Source organism: Petaurus breviceps, unplaced genomic scaffold, assembly GCF_028583685.1.
Source record: "Petaurus breviceps papuanus isolate PSGF00001 unplaced genomic scaffold, PetGlider_PUasm1.0 175, whole genome shotgun sequence".
Taxonomy (NCBI): Eukaryota; Metazoa; Chordata; class Mammalia; order Diprotodontia; family Petauridae; genus Petaurus; species Petaurus breviceps.
In genome coordinates, this window is record NW_027185764.1 from 31,220,965 (window position 1) to 31,238,600 (window position 17,636).

At 38.4% G+C, this 17,636-nt stretch overlaps 2 protein-coding genes across 3 annotated transcripts in view; both read left to right on the top strand.

Moving 5' to 3' along the window:
* The window catches only part of CKMT2 (creatine kinase, mitochondrial 2), a 511,259-nt gene that overhangs the window by 300,784 nt on the left and 192,839 nt on the right, over window positions 1-17,636 (top strand). The gene's annotated exons all lie outside the window — the stretch shown is intronic.
* Window positions 1-17,636, top strand: part of RASGRF2 (Ras protein specific guanine nucleotide releasing factor 2) — a 323,013-nt gene that overhangs the window by 178,107 nt on the left and 127,270 nt on the right. Inside the window, exons 14-17 of the mRNA XM_069085026.1 lie at window positions 3,197-3,445; window positions 4,134-4,396; window positions 12,254-12,379; window positions 17,113-17,202. Of these exons, the coding sequence (XP_068941127.1) occupies window positions 3,197-3,445; window positions 4,134-4,396; window positions 12,254-12,379; window positions 17,113-17,202 (728 nt within the window). The remainder of the gene's footprint in view (window positions 1-3,196; window positions 3,446-4,133; window positions 4,397-12,253; window positions 12,380-17,112; window positions 17,203-17,636) is intronic.

Sequence of the window (17,636 nt, forward strand, 5' to 3'; positions counted from 1 at the left end):
TCTCAGAATGGTGTTTAGCGTACAAAAGCATGATATGGGGAATAGAAGCATTCACATTTAGTAGGTGACAATGTCCTTTAAAGTAGTATCCTGTAGTGTTGATCTCAAAACTTAAACTTTTTTTGGTATAGACTAAATTTCACGTTAACTCTAATTTTGGTGTTGCATCTGTTGACCGCCTGTTTTCTCTCAGTGATGTTGCAGTGGAAAATACTGGAGCCATTTCCAAGATAGAAGGGTTTTGCCAGGGGAGAAATGTTCTGATGAAAAGGGGAGAGGACAGAAGAGAGTCATTAACTGATGCAGCAATCATGACTTTGGAAATGACATGGCACTATTCAGGCACCAGTTATAAAGGAACTTAAATATTTTAATTCTGCATTTTCATTGCTAATAATGTGATAAAAAAAACTAACAGAATTAATAAGAAAGTAAATTGCTAAACATTCACTTTGGGAAAGTTAACTCTTTTGTATTCTTTTTTCACATTTATTTTATTTTTTAACTTATGGACTAAAACAAGCATTTCTATAACATAATATGGTTTAAAAAAAGATGATTGCACATGAAACTTCAAACCTATTATGTACCACTTGCAATCCTTTAAATATATAATAAAGGGGGCAGCTAGGTGGTGCCATGAATAGAGAGAGCACCAGCCCTGGAGTCAGGAGGACCTGAGTTCAAATCCGGCCTCAGACACTTAACACAAAAACTAGCCGTGTGACCCTGGGCAAGTCACTTAACCCCAATTGCCCTCCAAAAAGCAATAAATAAATAAATAATAAAGTTAGCATGTAAATGTCTTTTTTTCTTCTCTCCCTCCCTATCCTAGAGATAGGTACCATTACACATAAATAGGTATATATACATACATACACACATATGTATATATACACACATGCACATATATAAAATTATTCTACACATACTTACATTTCTCATACTTACATTTTCTTTTCTCTTGATGCAGATAGCATCTTTCTTCATAGGTCCTTTATAGTTAATTTGGATTTTTATAATAGTCAAAATGACTTATTCACTCAGTCATTCTCAAAACAGTGTTGCTGTTACTATAAACAATGTTTTCTTGGTTCTGCTCATTTAGCGCTTAATTATTTCATGTAAGTTTTTCCATGTTTTTCTATGATTCTTCTGGATTCTTTAAAAATCATAGCCCCATACTGAATAGTGCCCCAGAGATATAAAAGACATGTACCTCCAAAAGTAAGCTATTGATTTTTAGAGGGAGATTGGAACACCTATAGGCACTGGTCCTACAGATAAGAAAGTGTGGATTTTCTTCCTAGACTTGAAAAGTTCTCACTCTCAGCAAATTCTGGAAGCTGGTGAAATCAGAGATTTTAAGTTTATCAGTGCCCATAAAGTTACTTTCCTAAAGATGTCCTGATAAAAGAGAGAGTTATAAGTATCCCTTGGGAAGACCATGCAGTTGCTTTGACCTGAGGCTGTAACCTATAAATTGTCTCTTCTCCTATCTGAATGTCTGATAATTGGCTGTTTATACCCTGGGGTTGAAGTGGAGAATTTGGCCTGCTTTTAAGAAGAATACTATCAAATCAGAGCCTGTTGTCCACTTGAAAAGAAGCCTAATAGAAATGGAGAAAAAATGAGGAGGGGAAATTTCTCTAATACAATCTCAAGAATGTCTAACTGTCTTTACTGCAATGGAATTTTAAAAAATATTATTGATATTGATACAGGGCAGCTAGGTGGCGCTGTGAGTAAAGCGCCAGCCCCGGAGTCAGGAGGACCTGAGTTCGGTTCCGGCCTCAGACACTTAACACCCACACAAAAAAAACTAGCTGTGTAATCTTGGGCAAGTTACTTAACCCTGATTGCCCTCCAAAAAAGGCAAAAAAAATAATTGATATCAATATTAGCATCAATATTATTCATATTGACATAAATTATTATTGATATTATTTATATTGATTAGATAAGCATTTAGTTAATGCTTAAGCACAATTCTGTTTCAAATTAATTGGGTGAATCACTTTACCCAAACCTCAGCCTATTTCATAGGAGTTCTCCCCATTGAAAGAAAAGAATTTTGGTTTTGGAGTCAGGAGGGACCTGGTTTCAAATCCTACCTCCAACATAGAACTTATTGTATGAGTTAGGTGAAGTATAACTTTACCTCAGTTTCTTCATCTGTAAAATGGGGATGATGATGATATCTGTAGTACTTACCTCACAGGGTTTTTGAGAGACTCAAATGAATTAATGAATCTAAGTCATTTTGCAAAACTTAAGGAACCCTATATATGGAGTATTCCAAAAGTCTCAGTGTAGTGTTCAGTTTTCTAGAAGTTTTTAGTACAGTTTTAAGCTAGCTATAAAAGCATTTTTAGCACTATTAAAAGCTTAAGACTGTGCTGAGACTTTTGGGATACTCTGAAATAAATATCAATTATTATAAAATGAAGGGATTGAGCTATATGATCTTCTGAGGTTACTAGATCACAGATCCTAAACTTTAGAACTGATTTAGAAATCACACAGTCTAATCACAGGTACCTACCAGATACAATGTTTTATGCAGGCACTGTGATACACTTGATTCACATCCTTTCTTTCTTTATAGATACTGGTATTTTCCTCATAAAGTACAGGTTAACTACAAAGAGAAGGGATTCAAAGAGAATGATACATAGTTTCTCCTCTCCACCCCCCAAATTGAAATCTGACTTTCCTAAACTAAAATAATTTAAATTGATTTTTTTTCTTCCTATATCATGTTTTTGTTGTATACGTAAGGTGTCCCCCAAATTTTAATGTTTTTTTAAGCAATTGGAGTTAAGTAACTTGCTCAAGGTTACACGGCCAGTTATTTTTGTGTGGGTGCCAAGTATCTGAGGCTGGAACCAATGAGGCTGGAATGGTCTCCCAGTGCCGGGGCTGGTGCTCTTACTCACTGTGCCACCTGGCCACCCCAGATTTTAATGTTTTATAAAGCTTAGGGCTGCACTAAGACTTCTGGGACATGAAGTATGTAGTGTGTGTATGTGAATGTGTTTGTACATGTTACCTGGATCTTTTATATCTTCCAGCAAAAAACTTAAGTGGGATTATGGTGAAAAAAACAAACAAAAACGAGGATCTTTTTCCAGAGAATTAGATTGTCTTCCTGAGTGTGGTTTTGTTGAAACATTCTTCCTGATTGATTGTGTAGGTCCGATGCCCGTCTTCACAGAGACGATAAAGATATCTGCTTTAGCAAAACACTGAACTCCTGCAAAGTGCCCCAGATTCGCTACGCCACTGTGGAGAGACTCTTGGAGAGGTTGACAGACTTGCGTTTTCTCAGTATTGACTTTCTCAACACTTTCCTGCATACTTACCGTATCTTCACCACAGCAGCGGTGGTCCTGGAGAAGCTGTCTGACATATACAAGAGACCTTTCACATCTATCCCCGTCAGGTACGCTTACAGTTTTGTCTTGTAATTATCCTTTCAGGACAAGAAGAATTGGGTTGAGGGGGCGGGGAGGGATCTTTATAGATACTGCTCAGAATTCCTGCTCCAGAGGTCTGAGGGCTCAGGGTTACCTATTAGGTCCCTATGCTTGGGAGTTAAATATTTTTTTTTTTAATGTCTTGTCTCCTAAGGGTAGCTAGGTGGCACAGTGGATAGATCAGTAGGCCTGGAGTCAGGAAGACCTGATATCAAATCAGACCTTGGATACTAACTAGTTGTGTGATCCTGGAGAAGTCACTTAAACCCTGCCTTGGTTTCCTCATCTGTAAAATGGGGATAATAATAGTATCTACCACCCAGAATTGTTGTGAGGATAAAAAGAGATATTCCTAAAGTGCTTAGCAAAGTTCCTGGCACGTAGTAAGAGCTATATAAATGTAAACCATTATTGTTATTATTACTATTAATTACTAATATTTCTGGGCAGTTGATTAGATAGACTCTGTGATGTGTCACAGAAGTTTTTTGGAGATGGGTAGGATACACAAATAGTACTTGGATGGGATTTGAAAACTATGAAATGTAAATGTGATATTCTCCTATCGTAGCTTTTATATGTAGAATTAATGCTGTTGAGTGACATCCAGGAAATCCATTTTTAACTTTGCCACCACTTGCTTTTACTTTTCAGGTCTCTGGAATTGTTTTTTGCTACCAGTCAGAACAATCGAGGTGAACACTTGGCAGATGGGAAGTCACCACATCTGTGTCGAAAATTCTCTTCTCCACCCCCATTGGCTGTATCCAGAACTTCCTCCCCTGTCAGAGCCAGAAAGTTGTCGTTGACTTCCCCCCTGAACTCAAAAATTGGAGCCCTAGACCTGTCTGCTTCTTCCACGACCAGCAGTCCAACATCAACTTATAGCCCTGCTACGTCCCCACCACCCCACACTGGTAAAGTACCATTGGATCTTAGCAGAGGCCCTTCTCCAGAACAAAGCCCTGGATCTCTAGAAGAGAATTTAGATAACCCCCGCATGGATCTGTGTAACAAGCTAAGACGAAATATTCGAAGAGGTATTACTCAGCTGCCACATGTCCCGAACAGCACTAAGCAACTATTCTCCACCCCTTTTGGAAACTTAGTGCCCATTCTCTGTAGCTTTCCCACTTCTGCATAGAAGGAATACAATGGCTATATAGGAGACAAAATCCTGTAGTCCTCATGGGAAGGGAGTAAGAGGTAAACAGGGCCAACTCTCCCTATATCTTCTCTACTAAAAATGGATTTAAGTTAGTATTTTTTTAAAGATATTTTTTGAATGATATAATTTGAATGGGCTAGGGACTGTTTGGGGGCTGTGGACTTCATCCACAGTCTTGTTTTTTGGTAGCTTCTCATCTCCATCTTGTAATATCAGGTGCTATTTCTAGGCTCTAAACTCTTAAGATTAGCCCTTCTTAAGGAGGTTTGAATTGATTTTGGGGGAAGAGTTCAAAACCATATGGAATTATTCCATATAAAACTAGAGATGAAGGGGAAAAACATCTTAAATTTTGCCTTTTTTTTTCCCTCAGTAAAACATCTTTTGTTGTTTGTCTTAGTGAAAAGACTAACTCTATGATGTCTCTCTGGGTCTCTGTTTTCTCATCTGGAAAAATGAGGAAATTGATTAGATGATCTTTCCTGTCCTTTCTAGCTCTAAATTTCTGTGTTTATAGACTATAACAGACTGCATTTTTCAATGTAATAGATAAATGATGAAAATTGGATAAGAAGTTAAATGAAGTATCCAGATTGAAAGTAGTTGAAGTCTAATAAAAGCTCATCTCTCTCTCTCTCTCTCTCTCTCTCTCTCTCTCTCTCTCTCTCTCCCCCTCCTGAGTTGCTAACTTATCATTTTAAAGGATTATTTCTTAAACAGTATTTTCCTGTATACAATAACAACTGCTCTAAAGGAACTTTTTTTAGGCATCTCTCTGGGGAGTTTATTTAAATTTTTCGAACATGATAGTCTTCCACCTCACCCCCCCTCTTTCCCTCTCCCCCCCTCACTCCAACCCTTAAGTCCTACACTTTCTAGTTCAGATCATTTAAATAAACTCCCCAGTGAGATGCCTAATGGAGTTTTAACTAAAGCAGTTGTCATTGTCAAAAGTAACATATTGTTTAACATAAAATCCTTTAAAATGATAAGTTAGCAACTCAGGAGGAGGAGTGGAGGAGGTTAATTAAAAACCCATTAATGAACAACAAGCCTGAGATAAGTGATGATGAACTCTTTTCGGGGATGAGGGGCTGGAACAAGACTTGACAAGTGTCTGCAGGAACCTAACATCATCAGGGCTTAAGGAACTTTGCTGGTGGGCAGGCGGGACTGAGACAAGAACGTATAGCTTATCTTAAAATACCCCTTTAGTATGGGGTGACCAGACAGAATGGGAAGTTCTTTCCAGCTCTTAAACTTATTATGGTCCAGAGAACCCAGCTGCTTGTCCTTTCTGAGTTGGGGATGTTTGGGGAATGCCAGACATCATCACCCCAGAGCTTACCAGCATCTTAGCTTAGGATGCTAAATTCAAGAATTGTTCTCTAGGTCCCACTACCTGCAGCAGACACTCTCTTTGACCAGTGAACAGTGATGATTTGGAAGTGGCTGTCTTGGTTCTCCATGAGAATTGTTTAGTCTTTGGTCAACAGTATCAAGAACCTCATGCTGCTATTCTAAGCAAAGCTTCCACTCCCTTAGCCATCTGGACTTTTCTAGGTAGAAGTGTTGGGTTATTTCTGTTTCCCACTCAAGTAATCTTTCCTCCTCTTCATTCTACCTCCACTCCCAGGGGCTGCGTTTTAATTTGACTATAGCAATACCATCAACTCATTGTTTAAAAAGAAAAACAAATAAAAAAATCCAGAATTATCACAATTTAGCCACTGTATTCTTCCTATGTTCTTCTTGTCCTAGAGTAGCTATTTAAATAGTCTAGTATTAGTTATCCCTTATCTTGCCTCATTTTGCTGAATTGCCTATGAGACCATACTTAGTTTTTTCTTTACAACTGTCCTATTTTGTACTATGTATCATGGACCTCTCTTATGAAGTGGAACCCATGCTCTCCAGTGATGGGTCATCAAGGCATCTGGGCTGCAGTCATGAATCAGAGGAAATTAGAGCTTCTTGGATTAGTTGAAATCAGTTCTGGGCTAGGCCCCAGGCCTGGGAACAAGATTTAAATGGGTCTAGAGGTCACACATGCAACTGTTGGATCACTTTGCTCCACAACATTCCCAAATGCTACAGGAAACAAATTAAAATGTACCTGGTAAATACTGAACAAAATACATTAAAATGTAATAGAACAAAGATAATGTTCACATGTGGTTTCCTAAGTCAACATGCTGCCCCCAGGAATACTTATGTATGCTTTAGTTCCCCCCACCCCGTTTCTGATTGAGTTTGACACCACTGGAGTAGACCAAAAGAGTTCAAGCCAGGTGAAACTGATCTGGGTAAATTTTTTAGATAGGAATACCTTGGAAGCTTGCCTCAGTCATTTAAGTTCAAAGGCTAAAAGGAGGCAAGATTAGCACGAAGGGCACTTAATAGGTTTTTAGAGTGTCGATCCCTTACAGCCTGGTATCAGGGGATGGTAAGAGAGTGAAGAATGTTGTAGAAACCTAGAGCTTTTACATTGAATTGCAAAAGAGAGGGCTACTGACATTTTTTTTCCATATTTTTCCCCAATTTCCATAAATGGAATGCATGTTTTATAAGTGCTAAGTTTTGAGATGGCTCATGATTTAGAAATGGTCATTGATAAGAAGTCTAACATCATAAAAAGCTTGACATACATGAAGTGGATTTAATTCCAGTTCTTTGTTTATCACACTCAGATATTCAATGAAGTTCTAGTGTTTGGAGAAAATGGGAGCTCTGCTATAAAGATAAGCAAAAGTTGTCCATAAGCAAAAGTTCATGTGTTTGTTTGTTTTAGAGATAGTTTTATAGCCTACATCTTTTAGCTATCATCCACTTGTAGTTACTCCTTCCAATGAATAAGGTAGCAGCCTATCTATGCCTTCTCATTTGTATGATTTTTGTCTACGTCCTTTTGTAAATTATCTATAATTTAGATTATGGATAATATTGTCTGCCAGTACTTTAGGGACCTTCCTCTAGGTCTCTTAACAGTCTATAATACCAGTACAGCCCAGAAAATCACTCCCTCAAGGCTTTTAATATTATGTTGCCTCCAGCATATATCTCTTCCATGTGGTAGAGTGGATAGAGTGGAGGTTGGAAGCCATGAGTTCAAATCCAGAATCAGACACTTACTAGCTATGCGATCTTTGTCAAGTCTATTAACTTCTGTCTGCCTTGGTTTCCTCATCTGAAAAAGAGGGATAATAATAGAACCTACCTTTCGGGGTTGTCATGAGGATAAATCAAGATTATCCAAAAATCACTTTGCAATCTTTAAAGTGATATAGAAATGCTAGCTTATAGTAGTAGTATGCTAGTAGTGGTGGTGGTAGTGATGGTGGTGGTGATGGTAGTAGTAGCAGTAATCTGTTGCTCTGACTTAATTTCCTTGGATGCCATTTTTTGTCTTCCAGAATTTGAAAATAGGTTGTTGTGAAAATGCTGGTAGATTGGTTTCAATAGCTCATGCCAAGCCTTATAGAGAACTGTTTTCTCCTTCATTGTTCTTCACTGTTTTATGAGATATTGCTTATAATTTTCTTCCTTCCTTCTCTGTGGTGATTTGCAAATGAATGCATTTAGGATTTTTCTAAACAAAAGATTGTTGCTGTTGGCTGCTGTGCCATTCCATTAGGCAAGGAAGCAAGTGTTTACTGACAGTTGTTTTCTGGTCTCTTTTGGTCTTCTGAGGGTGATTACTTTAAATTAATTTAAACTATAGGGAAAATTAAGGTAGTTTATGGTGATATCTTTCCAGTGTTCATTTTCCATTTTTTTTTCTGTATCAATAGTTCATTTGAATAGGTTAGGTTAGAGCTATTATAATTATCTCTATTATCTCCCTTTCATTTTTACCCTGTCCTCCAGCTGGGTGTAGATTTTGACCTTTGACATATTTTGTCTCCCAGAACACAGATTCAGAAATGACTCGCATTTCAGTCACTTCTTGTCTGTTCTAATACAGTCAATTTCAGTTTTCTGCAATGTTGTTCAGTGCTCACCATGTCCAATGTCTTCCAAGTCCCTTCTGGAAGAAGGTATTCATTATATCCAAATAGGAGGCTTCTGAGTAGACTATATACCTTCAGTCTCTTTCACTTCATCTTCCAGCATATTTTGCTATCTTTCCAAGATGAATGAAATCTTTATTTTCTAAAAATATATGAAAAAATGAAAGCTATTACTATCAGCCTTCTCAGTATGTAGAACTTGGCACATTTGGGGGCAAGAGAGGGAAATGGGGGGAGAGGTGCAGAGAAGGTAGCGTTTGACAGGGACAGCCAAAGGAAGATGAAAATCTTTGCATCTTGTCAAAGTATTTCAATCCCAATCTGACAAGTACATTGTCTGTGGCTTTTTTAGAATTTCAGAGTTATTTAGGGTAAGCAAGCCATGTTGCATTTTTTTGTATGCCCCATTTAAATCTGGAGCCAAGGACACTTCTAATTCTAGTCTCCCAAACTAGACTTTTGTGGAAACTTTGCTAAGAAGAGCTAAGAAACTCTTCTCTCTCTGAATTAGACCTCTGGCTTGTACAACGCCCCTCAGTGTTCACATCATGCTATAATATGACTGATTGGCGATTCTGCAATAGGAGGGTATATATTTCCCGTTTTTCCTTTGATGAAGTGCCAGAAACACTTGACTTGCATATTACCTGCTTCACCATTTGAAGATATACTGTAGCCAAAGATTTCTTATACTGCCTTCTAAATGAATGAAAAAAACACTTAGTAATTGTTTACTATGTGCCAGGTACTATACTGAATGCTGGAAAAAATGGATACAAATAAATAAAACAGTCCCTTCCCTCAAGATTCTTACATTCTTAAAGAAGATAATATATAAGAAGAAACATGAAGCTGAGAAAGATGAGATGAAAGCTGAGCAGTGGGAGCAAGGGGTCACAGGGGTAGGTAGTTCTGGTGGGAGAAGGCAGAGTTGCAGGCATTATGGTCTAAAGGCCTAAGGTCTGGGGAAGACAAGGTGATAGCTCAGGCCTTCAGTTTTTTTCTGCCAAAACTATTTAAGTGCACCACTATTTGACAGAGGCTAGCTAAAGTAGCCTTTGTCCAATTTTCCCATTAAAAGCACGTCCTCCTCACAAATACCTTCAGTCCTGGCATCTAGAAGTGAATGGAGGCATTCTTTGAAATAGGAAACGTTCACTAAAATAGAGATTAAAACAGTTTTGAAAATGCTTTTCAGAATAACATTTTAAAAATTTGATTCATACCTCCTTTCCCCAGACTTGTCTGAGCCACACCCATATTAACCACCCTACTTCACTCCTGCTTCCTTCTTTTGTACTTCAGTATTCTTAAATACCATCACCATCAGTCTAATGGAACAGTTCCCTAGATAACCAAACAAAAAAATGCAATCTAAAGAAGCACGGATATTACAGTTCTTCAAGGCTTATTGCCTGGTTTTCATTTAGGCCCCCTCTGCTCTATGCTTGATGGATCCTATAGGGTTGAATTGCTAATCTCTTGGAATGTTTCTCAGAGTATATCTTGTTCACAACCTGTAGAACACTCCTAATGTTTTGCACATATTTGCTTCACTATTCTGTAGAATGTCAGTTAAATAACTTAAAGCCAAGCACCTAGGAATGCTTTTGTTTACATAGCCCTTTCTTGTAGGAATCCTCCGGCCATGGATATGTTGGAACTGAGGACCACAGGGAGAGCCTGTGTGAAGAAGTCTTTCCAATGTTGGTGGAGTATGAGGTGGCACATGCTTCTCTAAGCAGAGCTCCCTTTAACAGGGAACTTGATCAGAGTAGACAGGCCGCAGGGATGAAATTTAGAGTCTATTTCAGGGCAGTTCAGAAAGTTTTTGTTTTGAGGCGATTGCTGACTAATGATTTTCTCTCTCCCCTCAATATGAATCAAATGAAGAACATGGAGTTGGTATTTTTTGCACTCTTTTCAGAGCAGATGCGTTGCATTACAGAGTTTTGAAAGCACTATTTAGAAAATAATGAATCTGACAGCTAAGCATTTATTTTTGGGTTATTCCCTGGCTGCATCGTACATGTTTGTCAGCTTTATTGTAATTATGTCATTCAAATTAAGGAGTCTAAAAATTTCTCCTCCCAGCCCTTTTGTGTCTAACAAGAGGGAAAATGTGGCTTTATTTCCTGAAATGAGCATTGTGGAAATGGTTTACGTGGAATTATGAAGGCTCATGGAAAGCTTGTTGATTGTGAATCTTAGGATTGGAATGTCTGGGTCGATGTTGGTCTCTGCCAGAGGGATAGGTTGATTGTGAATGGTTTTGCTGACATGCTTGCTTGCTGAGAGATAGACTTTAAAAGCTTTTACTAGTAAGAACTTTCGGAAGACCTGAGTCAAAAAAAGAAACCGAGTGGTTTGAAATCGCTTAAACTTCTTGTCATGCAGGAAAAAGAACTTTTAACTTGGAATGACATGAATGAAATTTTCAGTTTTGCTTGATTAAGCTGGTGGTTTAGGTGGTGGAGAGCATACTGGACCATTAAAACTATACCCTTCAAGGTGGTGCCAAAGTGGCCTATCATCTTTTCCTTGTGGTGTTAGCTGTTGTAAGAAAGACTGAACTATCCCAGATTCTTCCATGAACCTTGTTCAGACTTCAGGCAGTGCTTCCTAGTGACCTGTGACCTCAAACTATAGGGTAATAGGACTCTAGGTCTCAGGGTTCTTAATGTGTAGTCTGTGAACTTTAAAACAAATAACAACTGCATTTTAATATAATTGGTTTCTTGGATAATTCTATTTATTTTCTTTAATGCATCTAAAAAACATTATTCTGAGAAGTGGGCAATACAATTTGCCACAGGGGCCTATGACACAAAAAAAGATAAAGAATCCCTGATTTAGACCATGGTGGAATCAAAGGGTCAGCTCTCATACAAATACAGAAAGCATCATATCCTTGAGGCTGATCATGCTTCTGTTCTGGAGTATTTCTTCCTTCCTCTCATCTCCCCTACTCCCTTTCTGATAACTTATATTTTTGAAAGGGTTTGGTATACTGGAAAGCACCAGGAATGGCAGGACTCCAAAGGGGAGAGGCTCCTGGACCTTGATGTTTATAGTTCTCACAAATGCAGGCTTCTTTCCTGATCTAAAGAGATCCCAGGGCTGTCCTGAGTCCCTGAGACCTGGGCAGAGATACCTCATGGTCTGGCAGTCTCATTATCTATATATTACTAGAATTCGTTGACATGATTTTATCCCATTTTCCCGAATAATTAAGAACTGGCTATTCTTGATATCTTGAAACTGTGACCATGTAGTAAGATAGAATGAACTAAGCAAATGAGTGCCTAATTAGTTCTGAGTCTTATATCTTATATAATAATAATAAGCATTATTATTATTATTATATGATCTTATATCTGAGTAATAAAAACAACTTAGCTTTAGGATCATTTATTTTCTCAAAAAAAGTCACTTCAAGGAAAAGTGACTTATGTTATAGCGCTATGAAAATGTAGATTAATTAATATGTGGTGTTAATATAACAATGAGCTTTTTCTAACATAATGCATGCTGTTGTCAGGAAAAGCATGGAAACCTTGCCTACATATTAAAATTTATGCTATATTTTAAAGCAGCAGTTCTAGAAACTGTGTCCGGGGATCGAACAGTATCTGAAAGTAATCCAGCCATGGACATAGCTGAACTTTCACCGTGCCGATCGCCTTCCACTCCTCGACATTTACGATATCGTCCACCTGGAGGTAAGACCCTGTTAACTGTTTCAGAAATGTAAAAATGCAGTGTTCCAGATATTTTCTTTGCCTCTTTTCTCTGCATCCTCAAATCTCTGCACCAACAATTAAAAAAAAAACACTGAACTTGGTTGTAAAAATCTGCTAAAAATAAATAACTTTATTCTAGGCAATAAGCAAATAAATGACTAAAGAATGTATTACCACTATTCACCAGCATTTTTTCAGGGAATAATTTTACATAATACTTTATATACATCAAGATTTATTGAATTGTCTTAAACCGACTCTAAAGGGCAGCTAGGTGGCACAATGGATAAAATGCCAGGCCTAGAGTCAGGAAGCCTCATCTTCCTGAGTTCAAATCTCGTCTCAGATACTTCCTAGCTGTGTGACCCTGGCCAAGGCATTTAACTCCATTTGCCTTAGTTCCTCATCTGTAAAATGAGCTGGAGAAGGAAATGGCAAACCATTCCACTATCTTAACCAAGAAAATTCCAAATAGGGTCACAACATTAGGACACGACTGAAACAACTGAATAATAGGTATAAAATGATTGTTAAAACAAGAGAATAATTTGTAAGCTGTCTCCAGAATCTGATAAATTTCTATAAACCACTAGAGGGAATATGTTTTTAGGGTTTGTGGGGAGAGATTAGGCACCTAGAAAACATGCTAGGACCTCATAATAATATGATCCATGCCAGGATGGGCCAGCTAGGTGGTGCAGTAGTAGAGAAGGAGACCTGAAGTCAGGAAGACCTGGGTTTGAATCTAGCCTCATATACTTCTTGGCCATGTGACCCTGGACAAAACGCTTAACCCTTTTGGCCTCAGTTTCCTCAACTGTAAAATGGGGCTAATAATAGCACCTGCCCCCCAGGGTTGTTGTGAGGATAAAATGAGATAATAATTGTAAAGCACTTGTAAAGAATGAGATAAATAATTTCAAGCAGTCACTAGCACATAGTAAGTGCTATATAAATGTTGACTAGGTGTATATGATACATATTTCTGCATAAAGTGAGCTCGTCTTTCATCTCTAGGTCTGGAAGGACCCCATTGTGCTCCTGTACCATCTGTAACAGTCCAGTAGTATAGAATATATTAGTAACAGCAGTGATCATCTGTATATAAGTGAAAATTTAGAGATACTATTTAATAAAATAATCTAATATAATAAAATAAATAATAAACTAAAATAATAAAATAGTACAGCCATGGTGAAAAATGCTTTAATTGAAGTGAAATAATCAGAGTAAAAGACAAAAAAAGATCCTTTTGTTATTTTTCCATTTGCCCAAATCCTTTAAAATATTATTTGCCTTGGAATTATTTTTTCTTAAACTGATTATATAAAATAAGAGAAATAAAAACCAAATCCACCACAAGTAACCTCAAGAAATCACCGGCACTTCTGTGACATAACTTGTACTCATAGTCCAAAGGAGGGGCTGTTTTATAGCGAATATTGGTAAATGGAATACAGTTAGGAAAGTGGAGGATTTTGGGCTTGTGATTTTTTTATGCCAACCAGAAGCTCTCACTGAAAACAAAGTGAAAAGGCATAGGGATGCACTAGGAACCAGTAGAAAGACTACTGGATTTGGAGTCAGAAGGCCTGGGCCTGATTCCTTGTTCTGTTCCTACAAGCCCCTTAGACTATCTTGGATTTTGTTTCTTCTATAAAACAAAAGGCTTGTACTAAAGTACTAGAGGACAACTAATGTTTCTTCTGGTTCTAAATCTGTGATCCCAGATTAGAGTGAAGCCAAACACACTGTTTGCTGTTGTGTTGAGGGTTGTGGCAGCAAGCACCCTAGCATACCCAGGATGGCTGCCAACACAGGTTCTTAGATCTGCTTCTCCGATGGAAAGCAATTCAAAATGGGTTAACATCTTCCTTTGATCAAACATATATCATTTACCTAGTTCAGGGGGAAAAGTCAACACCCTGAACTTCAGAGAATACAAATAGAAGTTATAAGCAGACAGACACAGATCAGCAGACAGGGCTTCCCACTGTCTGACTGTTACATCCATACCTAGTCAGTTACCAGAGAGGGAAGCACCAACATGTAGATTTTCAAAGCTGGGGGACTCAAGGGCTGCCCAGAGTCTCATCATACAACTCTTCCCAAAGTGAACCCCACAGCAAAACCTCACATTAGGGTATATATAGCCTTCTCCTGGCTCAGAGAATGTCACAACCCTCTTGACCCACTGCCCAATCACTAAGTAACAAGGCGTGGGTATTCCTGAAGAACAAGCCTCCCACCAAAGGCTCCACATGACCACATTCAGCCTATTAGGGGGCAGAGTATATTTTCAAATCAGGCAAAGTTCTCAGATTCACTTAAGCCTATCAAGGGGCCAAGAGACAGGGAAGATCTTCAGATTCACGTTCCCATAAAAAGGGTATGGGCATCAGAATTATGGACAGGTGTAGGTCAGCTTGTGTGGGTTTGGGTGACTGTGGGCTTAGGTTTCCAGTGTAGACTGACCCACTGTTGGAGAACCCTGAGACCTTCAGAGTTTTCACATCCAGGGATAACTTGGCAGGGGACTGGTTTGGAGGCCACTGGGTAATATTTAATTCTAGCAGATCTCTTGACTTTATTCCTGCCAGGAACAGCCCCAGTACAAATTTCATGATGTGCACCTAATTTTTAAGTATACCATATTTAAGTGTATTTCAGTTAAAGAAGTAGAAATAGTGTTTCATATTACAGAGCAATCTTGTTTATAAGTTGTCTGAGACCAGTTTCAGGCATTAGTATTGTTGCTGTGGTTTTACAGTCATGTCTGACTTTTTGTGACTCCATTTAGGGGTTTCTTGTCAGAGGTACTGGAGTGGTTTACCATTTCCTTTTCCAGTTGATTTTACAGATTGGGGAAACTGAGGCAAACAGGATTAAGTGACTTGTCCAAGGTCACACAGCTAGGAAGTATCTGAGGACAGATTTGAATTCAGGAAGATGGGTCTTCCTGACTCTTGACCCGGCACTCTATCCAGTGTGCCACCTAGATGCCCCAGGTATCAGTATTAACCAGTGGCTTGCCTCCACTATATTTCCATTATATGGCTGTAATAAGAAGTATAATATTTTATAAAATCCTCATGTTTCTGTAACTAGGGTCATTTGTGAAATGTTGTGTTTTTTTTTTTAGCAAAGTCAGTTTTAAAAAGGAAATATGGCAGAGTTTACCACATAATGTGTACACAACACTACAACTTGAGGACCAAAATGTATATATGAAAGCATCTGATTCATCCCCTTCCCTTCAAAAAGGACCACGTTTAGCCTGTTTTTATTTTTAAAGATGCACAGACAGGGAGATGATATAATATGAGCTCAATGGTTGTTTGTTGAATTGAACTGGTGATGATACAAAATTATAGGCTCTTATTAAAGTTACCCTCAATTTTTCTCACCATCTTGTAGCAGATGCTTTCTAAAAAGGTGATTTTTTTTTTGTGGTAAGGCAGCAGCTATGCCAGAAAAATTAAAGATATTACACCAAAAAAAATTGTATGTATTTGAAACTAGATTTGCTGGAATGAAATTTTGGGGCATAGCCAGCTGCTTCTTAGTCTCATGGCAAGACATGTAGGTATTCTCAATTGGGAGCAGACTCTACCAGTTCTACAAAGGCTTCTGGCTTCCTTTGAATATCTGGGATGTTGTCACTGTTCAGTAGTTTCAGTTGTGTCTGACTCTTTGTGACCCCATTTGGTGTTTTGTTGGCAAAGATACTGCAGTGATTTTCCACTTCCTTCTCCAGCTCATTTTACAGAAGGAATTGAGGCAAACAGGGTTAAGTGACTTACCCAGGGTCACACAGATAGTAAGTGTCTGAGGCCAGATTTGAACTCAGGAAGATGAGTCTTCCTGACTCCAGGAATAGCAGTCTACACTGTGCCACCTAGTTGCCCCATTATGAATACAGATACATAAAATAGTAGTTCAAAGTGGGAAGTTCCTATTAACCTTCTCTTACGTATAGAAAAAACAATCTCCCTGTCTAGACTATAATATTTCTAAGATTTTTTTTCTTGCTTCTAGGTCTTGCTTTGGACTATTTAGCATTTTAAGTGGTAGGGAAAGAAGGTGTTATCTATCTCCTTCATTCCTGAATCTATGCTTTGGCATCTTTGAGCATTATAGTTGGCAGGTGATAAAGGAGAAAATTAAAAAGGAAGCTGCAACAAATATGGTCCATCCTGTAGCTGAGCCTATAATCTTATTATACCTCACACAGAAATGAGGTCCAACTCTCATGGGTTTAGGATGGGGTCATTAAGAGTCCCCATGCCTGTACGTTTTTCCAGTTAAGGGGCTCTCTTGTCTTCCCTAATGGGTATCTGTGGATCATTGGGATTTTGAAGGAAGAGCTTCATGATGCAGGTATGCAAAGATTAAGGCTGAATAGCCTTCCCCCAACCTCCAAAATAGGACACAAAAATCTTAACTCTTCCTGAGCAGTCTCCCAACTTAAAAGCATACTATCTTTGCATAGTAAACAGGTTAGGATTTACTCCATGCCTTTGTTATATACCTTGTATAGTCTATGATTTGGAATAGTAGACAAGTTGGGGTAAGGGGGGTGTACTAAAAAAACAAACAAACAAATATTACATATAGGCCATTATCCAGTCTCTGCTTCAAGGTGTGTGCTCTTACCAATATATAGACAACCTATCTCACTGTGACTTTCTTTTTCCTTTTTAAACTCACAGGACAGACAGCTGATAACAGTCACTGCTCCGTTTCCCCTGCCTCTGCTTTCGCTATTGCTACAGCTGCTGCTGGACACGGGAGTCCCCCAGGTGAGTGCCCAGCTTAGAGTGGTGTTGGGAAGTTCAAGGGAAGAGACTTCCTCCTCTCCTGTAGATTGTTCCTGGCTTACCCTTTTGGTGTCAGCCACTGAACTCCTGAACATGTGCATTTCCATTTTAACTGAGTGAAGGAAGCTCTGAAGGCAGGTGCCAGGTGGATGGGAAGAAGGTGGGATAGATGTGTGAGGGGGAGGAGGAGGGAACCTTTGGTTCTAGTTCAGTCATAGTCTCTCTGTAGAACCATCATTTAATTTTCAGAGTGAGGAAGAAGAGGTTAGAAAAAATATAAAATATAGAATAAAGTTGGATTTTTAACAGAGAGTGTAGGAAAATAGACTGTAGGAAAAATACGATCGTTACAATTTGGAGAGTGAAATGGTTAACTTTCTATTTGGCATCTTTCCACCAGAACAGGGAAAGTTATA